This window comes from Triturus cristatus, chromosome 4_1 (assembly GCF_964204655.1).
Source record: "Triturus cristatus chromosome 4_1, aTriCri1.1, whole genome shotgun sequence".
In the NCBI taxonomy this organism is placed as follows: Eukaryota; Metazoa; Chordata; class Amphibia; order Caudata; family Salamandridae; genus Triturus; species Triturus cristatus.
The window spans coordinates 788,160,590-788,174,829 of record NC_140585.1 but is presented as its reverse complement, the minus strand read 5'-3'; the positions used below and the strand labels follow the sequence as shown (position 1 = coordinate 788,174,829).

Below are 14,240 nucleotides of genomic sequence, written 5' to 3'. Positions count from 1 at the left end.
GCATGTAATAAGAATGTAACTTCAGAAGGTTTCAAGCAATTTGGTCCATAGAAAACTATGGATGCGTGATTTTACACAAAGTACCTGTGGGTGCGTTAAAATTCACAAGGCCAAATAGCCACAGAAAAGGGAAGCGTCGAGAAACAAAGAGATGCGTCAGTTCCTTAGTCCTCGGGGAGGTGATGCAACAGATCTGCTGCACGCTGGAGAAGTGATGCGTTGTATCCGGACTGTAGGGGGACGTGATGCGTCGACTCCAAGATGGTTCTGGTCCGTGGGTGATGTGCCACACAGGTGCGATGCGTGGACATCTGGGATGCGGCGTCAGCAAGCAGCGCTGCGTCAGATTCCTTAGTAGCAATCCCATGAGTGCAGCCATGACAGGCGCTGTGTCGTCTCTGCAGCAGCGCGGCGGTGCGTGGAGAATCTTCTCGCATGGTGGTGCTGCGTCTGGAAAAAAGCCGTAAGAAGAGCGATGCATCGATTTTCTCAGTTCTTCAGGTTTCTTCCAGCTCCCAACAGCAGGAACAACCTCCAAAAGGCCCCAAACTGAAATAGGCACCTCCTGGCAGGTCAGAACTCTTAGCAGAGTTCAGGGGAGCTGGGGGTGAAGTCTTTGTGTCCCTAATACTTCAGAACAGGAGTTCAGCACACACAGCCCTTTGGAGATTCTTCTTCAAGCAGGTTCACAGCAAAGTTCCAGCCTTTGGCCTTTCCTTGGCAGAAATAGCAACTGCAGGTCAACCCCACACAGTACACACCAAAGGGGCAGTACTCCTCCTCACAGCTCTTCAGCTCTTCTCCTTGGTAAAGATTCCTTTTGAGTCCAAAAGTGATCTAAAGTTCTGGGGTTTAAGGTCTACTACTTATAGCCCATTTTGTATTTGTTCTCTTTGTCGAAGGTGCTCTGAGCCCAGTCCAAACCAGTTCTGTTCTCATTGGTGCACTATGGCCACAGGGGGTGGAGACAGCATTGTGCAAGGGAGACAGGCCCTAGCCAGGTACAAGGAAAACTCCTCCCACTACTCTAAATGCAGCCAAGTAAGTAAGTAAGTAAGGAACTTGTAGAGCCCCAACGAATGCTGAGGCGTCTTGGCGCAAGGTCTTTTCAGCTCAGCTCTGAGTCATCCAAGAAGGGCCAGGCACACCTCAACCCCCCAGTGCCTGTCTATAGTGAATGCACATCCCCAGCCCCTGTCACTCCAAAACCAGACAGTCAATCAGGTAAAGCACACAGAATGGTTAAACAGAAAAATGCCTACTTTCTAAAAGTGGCATTTTCAAATAATTTAAAAACCATCTTTACTAAAAGATGTGTTATTAAATTCCGAGTTATACGAGCCTAAACTTTATTTCTCCATCTTGTCCCATGGGAAGTTATACTTATAAGATGTTGCTAAGTATTTCCCATTATATCCTCTGTAACAGATAGCCTTTCAATTGTGAACAACTAAATTGGCAGTATTTCACTATCAGGACATATCACACACACCAGTATATGTACTTCCTTTTACATACACTGCAACCCTGCCCATGGGGTGCCTGGTGCCTACCATAGGGCTGCCTTACATGTAAGAAAAGGGAAGGTTTGGGCCTGGCAAGTGGGTGCACTTGCCAGGTCGACATGGCAGTTTGAAACTGCAGCCAGACACTGCAGCGGCAGGTCTGAGATATCTTTTCAGGGCTACTCAAGTAAGTGGCAAAATCAGTGATGCAGGCCCACTAGTAGCATTTGATTTACAGGCCCTGGCACACTCAGTGCACTTCACTAGGGACTTACTAGTAAATCAAATATGCCAATCAGGGAGAACCAATTGTAATAATAATTTACACAGGGAGCGCTTGCAGTTTGACACTGATCAGCAATGGCAAAGTGCGTAAAGCATCTAAGCCAGCAAAAACGAAATTCAGCACAGCATCAAAAATTCAGGAGGCAGAGGCAAAAAGTCAGGGGAAACCAAGCCAAAGATGCCAAGTCTAACACATATCCCCTTCAGCTGAAAGGTTGGGAGAACTACCCACCCTCTTGGGATTTCTCATCACTAAGGCGGAAGAATCTGGACAGACCATCAGCATTGGCGTGGTCTGTACCAGGGCGGTGTACCACCGTAAAGTCCATTCCATGTAGGGAGATGGACCACCTCAACAGTTTCGGGTTCTCACCCTCATTTGCATCAACCATCTGAGGGTCCTGTAGTCTGTCTGAACCCGGAAGTGAGTCACAAACAAGTAAGGTCTTAGCTTCTTTGGAGCCCAGACCACAGCAAGAGCTTCTCTTTCAATCACATTCCACCTCTGTTCCCAGGGAAGTAGCCTTCTACTAATGAAAGCTATGGATTGGTCCAAGTACTCTTCGTTCAACTGTGAAAGTGCTGCTCCCACACCATTCTCTGAAGCATCTGTCTGCACAACAAATTCTTAGGAGAAGTTGGGTGACTTTAGCATGGCTGTCATGCACATGGCAGATTTCAATGCATCAATAGCGGTCTGACAGGCATCGCTTCAGATTACTTTCCTTGACTGCTTACTTGAAGTCAGCTCTGTCAAGGGGGCAACAATGGTGTCATACTCCTTGACAAACCGCCTGTAGTACCCGGTGAGGCCAAAAAAGGCTCTCACCTCTGTTCGGGTCTTGGGGGGTTCCCAAGCTAGATTGGTGTTGATCTTAGGCCGTAGGGGCACCACCTGGCTGCTTCCTACCTGGTCCCTTAAGTATACCACAGATCCCTGCCCTATCTGGCACTTACTGGCCTTGATAGAGAGGCCTGCCTTCTGCAGAGCCTTCAACACTTCACAGAGGTCCTGTAAGTGTTCCTCCCAGCTGGTGCTAAACACAGCAATGTCATCCAGGTAGGCGGTGCTGAATTCCTCTAGCCCGGACAGTGCCTGGTTGACCAGTCTCTGGAATGTGGCGGGGGCATTCTTCAACCCAAAGGCCATGACACGGAACTGGTAGTGCCCTTCTGGCTTTGAAAACACAGACCTCTGTCTTGCTCCATCAATCAAGGCAATCTGCCAGTACCCAGATGTTAGATCAAACGTACTGAGGTACAGGGCAGCTCCCAACGATCAATGAGCTCATCAGCTCTGGGGATGGGGTGCACGCCACTCCTGGTGACGGCATTGATCCCACGGTAGTCCACACAGAACCGGAGTTCAGGAGTGGCACCGGGTGCAGCAGCTTTCGGAACCAAGACCACTGGACTAGCCCAGGAGCTGCTGGAGGGCTCTATCACCCCCTAACACCAACATTTTCAAAACCTCTTCCTTGATGTTGTCCCTGACTTTGTCAGTTACTATGTAAATTTTATGTTTGACAGGTAAACTGTCCCCAGTGTCCACATCATGGACACACCAATTGCGGATTCCTGGAATCAGGGGGAACAGGGCGGTAAACTGTCCCAGCACCTGGCGACAGTCCCTCTGCTGCTCTGGGGTCAAGGTGGGAAAGAGGTTCACTCCATTCATTGACCCATCATGTTCCTTGGCAGACAGGAAGTCAGGAAAAGGCTCACTCTCCTCTTCCATTCCATCATCTGTCACCAGGAGCATTGTCACTTCAGACCTCTCAAAGTGAGGTTTGAGGCGGTTCACGTACGCGACCCTCAAAGGGTTCCTGGGAGCACAAGGCTCCACTGGTGCCATCACCCACACTTTTTGGCCAGGCTGAAACTCAACCAGAGTGGTATTCTGGTAGTACCATCGTTTCATCTCCTCCTGGCTGACTTCCAGGTTCACCTGAGTGATTTCCCTGAAGTGTTGAGTCTGGTTCCTGAAGGCCAGCATGTAGCTGAACCCATCCTGGGGGGTCTTACCTTGAGCTTTCTCCCAGCCCTCCTTCACCAGACTTAGAGGTCCTCTCACAGGGTGCCCATACAGTAATTCAAAAGGACTGAACCCTAAGGATTTCTGTGGGACCTCCCTGTAGGCAAACAACAGACATGGTAGGAAGACGTCTCCACCAACCCATTTGCTTGGGGATGGTAAGGAGTGGTGAATTTGTACAAAGTAGAAGATAAAAGGGAGTAAAGAATGTTTCACACGGGTCTTTTAAAAATTAACAATATGTCAAGGGTTGGTCAAGTAAGAAGAAAGAAACTAAGGTCAATTAGCAACTGGGGCTCTCAAGTAAAGCAGTAAAAGATCAACAAGTTAAATATAAGTCATTGTACAGTACTTTACAGCCCAATCAAGGAAACATTGGGCATTATCAAATTAGTAAGCTGATCTAGTTTTAACGAGATGCACAACTTGCAGGAGATTGCCCAAGCCAAAGAAAGACGGTACGGGATCACTCTTTAATGAATCAGCAACCTCTTTATGGTGCCTGAGATGCTGGGATTTTTTGTCAGTTGCTAACAGACATAACATATCTGCATACCTTAGGACTACATTTGCCCTGAATGTACCCCTTGTAAAGGAATACCCTGTCACACTTTCCATCCCACAAAGATCTTCCCCCAATTGATTCCAAGTTTCCCTCTTGCCCAGACAAAATGATGTCAGTGTTAGTTCATATATCTCCACAGGTTATAAGCCTTGTGGGGCTTTCATGCTGATAGTGTTCAGGCAAGGTGTGCAACACCTGCCAGTGGGGCCTGAGTGCCACACAATTCCATATGGTGGCTATGAGCTAGGAATGTTAACTCCTAGTTTTAAGGTGAAGGTTCCCTTTTCTGTGTACCAAGCTGATCTTTCTTCAGTTTCTCTTGAAGAAGAGTAGGTATTGCTTCAATGCAATCTCTGGCAAATTATAACCGTTTCTTGCACACAGCATTCTGTCAACTCACCTCCTTAGTGCTATTGACAAATCACTTTTACCTATAACTTGTCCTCATGTATGAGCTCTGGTGAAACACGCTCAGTTTGGCTAGTGTTAACCTGCAAAGATTTTCTGTGCACAGCTCTGTATTTACCTCGTTTTGTTCATGCAGCAATATTGCATTTTGTTTTAACTAACCCAGATGTAACAAATGTGTAGTAGTCCAATAAGCACACATATATCAGGCTTTTTGGGCACTCTATATAAAGCAATCAAAAGGTTAGATATTTTACAATAGTATGCAGGCTTGAAGTCAGACGTTTTTCCAAGGCCTGAAGCCAACACTTAAAGGGGGGGGCCTCTCGTTGCTTCCTTCGTTTTTGCTAGGTGTTACAAGCATTACACTAGCCACAAGTATTGCAACAAGCACTGACACAGCCAAAAGGTCTGGCGTGGCTGCCAGCCTTTTGACTTAGTTGGTGCTTTTTTTGCTTTGTGGTGATTTGGCTGCCGCTCCTCCCTGCAAGACCTGCTGGTTTCTGCTTTGCCAGCACAAGCATTGTTATTTCCAGTGAGGGCAGGGCCATATGAGTTTGAGTCACTTGATTAAAAAACAAATAAATAAATAATTTCACCTCGTGGTCGTCTCTCGAAGTTCCCCCAAGCCGGCCCCACCGCTCTTACCTGCAGCGGCCGCGGCTGATGGTAGACACATTTTAGGAATGCAGAGCATACTGACTTTTGCACTTTTTCAGAAGAATTAAGTTGGGTTTGATACGTTAAACATTTTTTAACCGTTGTTGTTTTAACGTTTCATACAAATCTTTTGTACCGATTGATAACCTTTTCCCAACATTTGAGGGCAAAATATAAATTTGTTTATCCTCAATGCTGCTCATATGATGACAAAAATTCACAAACATTTAGTCTGAATGAGATCTGTTTACATAGTCAGTGGTAAGCCTACAAATCTGGCATGGATACAAGACTTGGGTTCCAGTACTACTGAACACCTAAAAATGTGGGGAAGAGCACAATGCAAACGATCAGTGCCTCGGTGGACAACAACACATTGTCATATATTTTGCCTTACATGTCTTTCAAGACCCCCAAATTGTGCCTTTGCTCATTTGCTTATGCCATATAAATCTTTATTTATTTGCAGTAGCTAATGCATTTGTTGTTACATTACATGCACTACATTTACCACGTGTCAATATGCCTCTACTTAATATATTCATGTATTTATTTGAAAACATGGTTCTTTGGAGATAGCAGAATTGCTTTAGCTTTTTACTTGAGTGTGTGAGGGAATCTTCATATTATTTCTGTCACTTTACATCTTGATCACAAGGTTTATGTTTCTCAAAATAAACACGTAGAATGGTATATAATAGCTGTTCGCAGCCCTCTCAACGAAATCAGGACTTTGACATTCTAGCTAGCAGGGCATTGCAGCTCCGAGGCGAGCCATCTGAGGACACCTGAGACTATCTTTCAACATATTTTCCAAAAGAGACATAACCTGTCCTTGTTCTGCAGAAAGCCCTGAAGTGCGCAAATATAAAAGAAGTACAGGGACAAATGTGTGTTGATTGTATTGAAATATCCACACCCTCTTTATGACAATACTTTTCATGCTTTAACATTAGGAATGTAGAAGTTCTAAAGTACACCTTATATAATAAGCTGCCGATTTTTATAATATTTAGATTTCTTGCTTATGCTGTCACTATCATGTTATTGATTTTGCAATTATTTTGTCTCATTTTCTCTGCCCTAAAATTGCATTAAAATAAATCCTTTAACAAACACAAGTGTGGATATCTTGTGTGTATGCACTTGTGGCAAACAGCTGTCAACTCACAACAATAAATAATGCAAACCTGACCTGTCTCTGACAGTCTCTGGCATTGTTACCTGCCTGTTACCCTTTATCTCCAGATAAATTGAGGCCCATGCTTAGGGTATAATTTGTCTGTTCTTTTAAGCCAGAATTGGTCAGTTACTGAGACCAGCTCCTATATGAGGTCTTGAACAGAAGTTCTGAATTTACTTACAGAGAGGAATGGATATACTTTCTTAAGTAGAGAAAGCTCGTTCCAGGACATCTTGATTTTCTTGGAGCAGTATTCCTTGAGTATGGGTTCATGATTAGACAGCAATGAAACACATCTGCCCAAGGTGCAGCTGTCTCATCAATTGGTACCTTGACAGACCTCAGAACTTGAACCCTTTAGAAGGCAAATGACTAACCCAAATAATATGAAAACGTTTATTCAGGGCTTCCAGTAAATTCAAAAGGCAGTGGGAAATGCCTCAAAAGCGAGTAAGAGTATTCATGTAACTACTTCTTTGGTGAGCTTCTAATGCTGAGACCAGGAGAGGATGGGGCATGATCTTCTAGTAACAGAGAGTTCTCATTCTTACCAGAGCAGCATTCTTCATTTAAACAGGCAATGCTTCTGAACTGGTTGGCAGGACATATGGGGTCTGGAATGGATTGTTTGTGCATTGGAGTTTAAAGTGCCAATTTGGCGATAAAAATGTTTTGCCCTTAGAATTTCCTGTGCACATTTTCCCCTGGGTTACAGCTATATTTTGAAGGATTTTATGGAGCAATTCACACATAGTTATTTTCTTGGATTTCTTCTACTTGATGTCTGTAATATACACAAATGTGTTGTTTGCTTCTACTGATTTTAAGATTCTTTAAGTGGGGATTTACCTAACTTCCTACGGTCCAGATTTTTAGCCAGGAAAAGTTTGCCCCAAGTTGACTGCTTTCCATCGCTTAGTGCTACTGCCAGCAAGCTTATAGGATCTACAAAGATGGCCCTTTAGCGATTATCTCTCTATTTAAGCTCTTAGCAAAACACAGAAATCTAGCAAAGCCTTGGGTTAAGGAAGAACCACCACACTGCTCCGAAGATAAATGATTCTTTTCCAGTATACAGCAAAATGTGTTTGCGACTTCATTATGGTAAATTTTTCATTCATGCTTTAGGTTCAGAGCTGTTACTTCTGATGCCACGGGTTACCACACAATCAACAGGGATTGGGACTAGAGCGGGCCAAACCCAGGAGATAACCCTAGGAATGGCTCTTAAGTAACAGTTATTATATTCAGAAAAAAGAGAAAAGTGCATAATGTCAGTTTAGGAGCATCGGTCCTTCCCCTTCACACAGCTCTCAAAATCAATCCAAATTGCGTCTCCATGCAAAGAAAGCCTCATAGTCTTTGGAATTAAATATTTAATATGTACATATGAGAAGCATAATTCACAATTATGCTTTTAGTTTTAAGTTTGCTTAACTATCCACAAAGCTATTATAATATCTTTATTGTTAATATGACAAGGAAAGCAGAGCAACGTCCATCAAAGGACCATTCAGCAAGGACAAAAAAGCTCTCTTTATCTAGTGCATAGGTATTCCAGGATGCTTCCTTGTTTGACAATGTCTGCTTGGGTTTTGAGATCTTTCTTTGGGTGGCCCCTTTAAAGACATATGGGTACTTGGGTGGCTAGTAACAAATCAGACTCAAAAAGGCAGGGCTGCTGAAACGTACTGTCATAGACAAGGTCAGTAGGAGGCTATGGACGTGCCAGATGGTAGCCTGCTAGCAAGATAGATCTAAGGCAAAGGTTCTACAAGAGATTCAATACCTTAGGAATGAGTTTGAGATCACGTAAAACACATGTAAAGAACATTGGCAGTTTAAGCAGGGTGGTTGGGGTAATGAAAAACACGAGTCAATTACTGTAAAATATAAAGAAGAAAAATGGAGGTCTTGCTTCTCTCCTCTCACCTGCTCTGAATTTTGCTCTGACTTGGTCCTCTGTCACTTTTACGTTGCATATTTGTTTTATTTTTATACTACGATGTTCTGTATAACTTCATGATTGGGGGTTGAAATCAGTATGGTTCTCTACAGAACATGCACAATGCTCAAATGTATTTCCGCGATTATATTCTCTGTATGGAAACTTAAGATTTTAGTATATCTTTAACTATATGTTTTTTTCACAGACTGTCTACGCCATGCCCACCCTTGCATTTGCTTTTGTATGCCATCCTTCTGTACTTCCGATTTACAGTGAACTCAAAGAGTAAGAAATTCTTCTTTTTTTACGTCTATGAGGTGAATGTATGTATGATACACAAACATCTATGACCTGAATCACAAGCCACATTTTATGTCTCATCACACAAAGTGAACACTGGAAGATTTAATTAGTTTAAGATATGTTCTCTGTCACAGTTGCCTGATAGAACCCCCGTTTACCCCAAAGAACACCCCTGAGGCACAAGATGCAGAATTTGGCTTTAAAGTAAAGCATTTGTGACATTTCTTGACCTAACGAGCGGCATGAACAGAGTTATCTGGTTCACAGGATCTTTCTGACATATCATACCCTTTCCAGGCCACAAGATATTGCACCTGGTCCTTATGCTTTGATTATACCTCATTGTCAAGAGAGCGATCCACTATTACTGATGAGGTTCATAGTGTTAACACGAAAGAATTGGTGGATGTGGCATTTCGAGGAAGAGCAAGACAAATAGCCAATGTGCCCAACTTAACCTATGACCTTAAAGGAATCTATCTATACATGCAGTGTGAACCTGGGTTGTAAACCTGGAATAATAAGATGTATAGTTGACACCCAAACCCTTTCCACCTTCTGGAATGAATGTGTTTGGCTCTCAACGTGATCCACAAAACATGTATATTGTTCCTTAGCCTGCCTGGGGTGATGGTAAAATGCTTAAATAAAGGTCCAGATACATTGTAGGAGATCTGTGACTGAAGGAATAAAAGAAGCTGTGATCTTAACAGGCCACATTTGTGGGTGGAACTCATATGAGCAATAGAAAGGTGAGCTTCCCAAGATGAGTGTAATACATTATTGCAAGCAAATTCTGCTAGTGCAATCCAACTTCACCGAGCATTCTTTTGGATCATTGAGATAACATAAAAGATATTACGCAACAGCCTAATTCAGGCATTCTATATGTCCGTCTGTTTGTCGTGGTAGCTGGTGGATTTGAAATGCTTATACCTTTAATATCCCTCAGAAACATTTTTGTACTTCTGCAGCTCTAGGTAATTTCTTTGTAAAATGGTCTACTGAAATTAAGTGTTACAATAACCATATAAAAGGTGATAACTTTACAGTGAAATCCACGGAATCATTCTCCAGAGCTGTGTCAGAGTTGCTTATTCTTTTAATATGGAGATTGTGTTTACTTCTGTTTCTCCCAACTGGAAAGTGGGAGGATTTTGTAACATGAACTATGTGATAATCTTGCTGGTGTGAAAGGAAAGGCTGTGTAGGTTGCTATTTTTTTTAAAACTCACAACTACATTTAAATATCTGTAAATTAATGTACAATTATTTGAAAACAGATCCAAAGTTAGGAAAGCACAAATGAAGCACTTTTTTCGTAATTCTGAAGTGAAACAAAGATTTTAATAGATTCAAATCAAGACACTTTACTTTGTGATGTGCAAATGACAAATATTGCCTGAAACACAATTTACACACATTACCGTTTGTGCACTATATAGTTTTATCAGTAAAACTGTATTCAAAATCAGTGGCCAATTAAATGGAAAATGTGCTGTCTGTAAATGACAGTGTGCTGCCACACCGTATTTTAGTAATATATTTGCGACAGGATGCTCCAAAATGCAAAATCATCACTCTCCTCCCGAATCGACGTGGCTCATTTGCTAGGCTTTTTGTTAGTGTGAGGCTTGGCTTTGTCACAATCTGTATGATCAAAAGTTATTAAATCACGCACTCAAGTTGCACAAGTATGATTTGAGTATTAATCAAGTTCGAGGGCGTGCACTGAGGTATCGTCCCCTAAACCTGGGTGTGTGAAAATAACTGTGGTTGCACTTCCCCACTGGAAAGTGTCCCTCAATGTGCACTGCCGGAGGTCCAAAAGTGGCAAATTTGCTCAAATAATCCAAAATAATCCAAGGTTGTAATCAGTACATTCTTCAATGTAATTTACAATGGTTCATGCTCATTGATTTCATGAGCGGTTTACATGATTTTTATAAATCCATTAACCATTATCCATAATGCTTTGAGCACATTAAATGCATTTCTGGCAGACACTCCGCCCTTCTTTAGGGGGTAAATTTCCTGAGTGCTGCTCGTGTCGTTTGTGGAACTCAAACGGCGGCTTGACTCGAACTGACTCTGTATGATTTCAGTGATGTAGCACTGATGGCAGCACCCCCACTCTGAAAATTGTTCCAGCACCACTGGCTGCTGATATCTAATGTCGGAGAGCTTGAGATTTCTCTGATAGATTCCCAAAATGTCTATGAGACACAGAGTTAAAAAAATGTCCAGGTTTAGTCTGGCTGTGTAATTCAGAGAATATGAAGCAGTTAATTGTTTTTGGAACATCTGATGTATAAATAGTGTTAATTTACAATGTCTCAATTGACGCCCTCTTATGGCACTTACACGATTCTATCTCAAAACATAAGAGATGCTATCCTTACACAGCAGTACACAATACACGTTAGTCAGTCACATGTGTGTAGCACATTACTATGTTCGACCTCTAGTTTGTGAAATTGGACAGAGATTATGTGATGGAAAGATGGCTGGAAGAGTGTGATATATTGTGGAGGGTGGGATCATCTTCTGACTCGGCTTTTGGGCATATGTGTGAAGTCTCCCTAAGTCATTCATACTTTTATTGTAGTGCCGTGCCTTCCACTAGCACACTGACTTATCTTGTGTTGCTTTTCTTCACAGTCGTACCCAGAAAAGAATGCAAATGGTGTCCAACATTTCCTTTTTTGCCATGTTCTCCATGTATCTATTGACTGCAATTTTTGGCTACTTAACCTTCTATGGTAAGATCAATGTATATTAACTGTTGTGTCCTAAACTCTTCAAAACAAACCAATGGAAGGTCATTAAGGGATTCAAAGATTTCTGAGATCGTCAAAGATAATGCAGTCACAAGTTGACTTGTTGTAACATGTTATTTATGTGTCGAGGATCATTTATGTGATATAATGTGTTGAAAATCCCAGCTCTGTTAGCCTCACTTACCTTGCCTCACTCTCTGTTAATGTTAAATATCTGCCTTGCCTCTCACTGTCTCTTTCTTCCTCAATCCCTTGCTGACTACTGTTGTCCTTACATTCTAATCCTCTGACACCGCAAACATCTGTTCTTTTAAAATAAAACTATTCAAATTACGGTTTGAATGTATTGCGGAACAGTGACAATGATAAAATACTTGCACATCCCCACTCTTGTTTATCAATAACACAGAGCATTTTAAACATGAATCCGAAATGTAAAATATGCACTTTCAATCTGGTCAAGGTCTGGTAAGAAGGGTGGCTTTTAAAGGGGTGTTTCTCTAACGTTGATGACAAGAAGCAACCAATATAATTTAATTATCACAGGTAACACATGCACATTCCAATGCAAACTCTTAATCTCCTCCGTTAATGATAATCATTCCACAAATGATGGGTTTAAACAGAAAGCCTCATCCCGTTTACAGTTAACTGGAGATTTTCAACTGGTGATTTTGCTTTGAGGATAACACAGATTTTAATTTTCATGCTATTTTTACACAACATGCATAAACATTACTGTGACCTCTTTAGGTCTAGCGTTAACCAAGACGATTCAATTTTACTAAAATTATACGTAAAACAATCTTACTTATATGGCCTTTCAACTAGACTTCTCTATCCATTGGTCTGTTATTGTGTATTTCAAATTTTTCTGCTGCTTACTGCATGGGGAATGGCTCAGCCCACTACAGTCAACTGGCCAACTTTACTGTGAGTGAGAGATTCCGGTCCTTCCACAAGGGGTGTGGCGGGAGGCTCAAACATCCTGTGGTTCTGGACAAATCACATAATCTCCCCGTGCCTAAAAAAATGAATGAGTTCATCTGTAACGCAACTGGTGCTCATGTAAAGCGCTCTGATACCTTCTGGTTGAGTTCATGCTATATAAAACTGCAAAAAGAAACAAGCATTGGCATAGCCAATAGGTCTCGCCTTTGGGACCTTATAAGTGTTTAGCCATGCAACAGTTGCATAACTAAACACTTATAAGGTCCCAAAAGCGAGACCTATTGGCTATGCCAATGCTTGTTTTAACTGCTGCAATCTATTGAAGCCTCACGGAGAACATCAAAGCGGCCGTGCGGCCGCGAAAGTGATCGCGATCGCGATCAAACATCAAAGCGGTCGCGAAAGAGAAAGTAATCGTGCTAAAGCGCAACGCGCGTGCCCGCGCACATGCACTGTAGCTCTAGGCTGGCCTGGTAGCACTTTTTGGAGCCCTCACAAAATGTCTCGCCAGACCAGCGCATGCGCTGGGTCAGACGAGACCTAAAAAGGAGCATATCCACTTAAATCAGTAGTTCCCTTCAGAAAAGTGTTTGTGGTTTTAGCCAATGTTTTTTTTAAAGTGTGGCATGAGCCAAGATCTTTAGATTTTAGAAAAAGTATATGTATAATATACTTACTTGTAGGAGCTTTCAGACAGTGCTCTTTCTCCATTGATCTGTTATTGTTTCATTCATTTTATCTTCCACCCAGTATAGCATTGGGTAATGGATTAGCCCACTTCATCCATTGGCTAACTTTACTGTGAGCGATGGCATTCTGCACTTTCACAACAAGCGCATCCAGACACAAAGTAGTTCCCTTAAGTACCAGGTTCTACTTTGGCAATGTGAGCTTTTTGAGGCCAGAAAAATATTTTTGCTTTTAGCCAATTTTATTTCAGATTGGTAGGGGACCTGCAGCTTCACAGCAATAACGTTTTACAAAAACCAAAACAAAACAAGCCCTGACAAACAAAAAAGGCTGGTGACCATCGCCAGACATTTTGTCTTTGCCGATACTTGTTTTTACATTGCAGAGGCTTGGCACATTCCCATATTATGAAGCTTTGCATGATAAGAAATATCATGCATTGACAAAGCCAAAAGGCTGGCAGCTAACTCCAGACCAACTACTTGTTGCTTTATTGGGGTACCTTCCATAACCTACTTTCCTTATTCGTCCATACACATGCTTCCTATTGTGTCTGTTATGGCCATCAGTGCAATGTAAGCTGTGTTGCTTCTTGCTATGCTACCAATGGAGCACATTTTCCATAATTGTATTATTTTACACGTGCCCTGTCGAAAGAAGCCAGATTTTTTAACATTCGCACATCAAAACATAATGGCTTAAAACCATTTACCTAGTATCCAATGCAGAAAATGAGGGAGATCCGGCAGCTGTTACTGAGCTGGATGAGGGTAGACCCAGTGAAATATGCTGAATGTATCCCTATGTAATTTGCTGACATAGAGACACATTCAGGTTTCCATTCGGAGTAGCAACTTGCAAGGGAAGTTTTTTATTTTCACTTTCAGCTGGGCCGAATACAAAGGCTTTACTTAAAGGGCCATCAGC

The 14,240-nt window shown here is 42.2% G+C and overlaps 1 protein-coding gene and 1 long non-coding RNA gene across 3 annotated transcripts in view; one reads left to right on the top strand and one right to left on the bottom strand.

The window, feature by feature from the left end:
- LOC146855532 (uncharacterized) overlaps nt 1–14,240 on the bottom strand; it is a 552,836-nt gene that overhangs the window by 276,832 nt on the left and 261,764 nt on the right. The window lies entirely within an intron of this gene.
- Nucleotides 1–14,240, top strand: part of SLC38A1 (solute carrier family 38 member 1) — a 408,924-nt gene that overhangs the window by 376,600 nt on the left and 18,084 nt on the right. The window contains exons 11-12 of the mRNA XM_085653365.1: nt 8,795–8,874; nt 11,554–11,654. Of these exons, the coding sequence (XP_085509491.1) occupies nt 8,795–8,874; nt 11,554–11,654 (181 nt within the window). The remainder of the gene's footprint in view (nt 1–8,794; nt 8,875–11,553; nt 11,655–14,240) is intronic.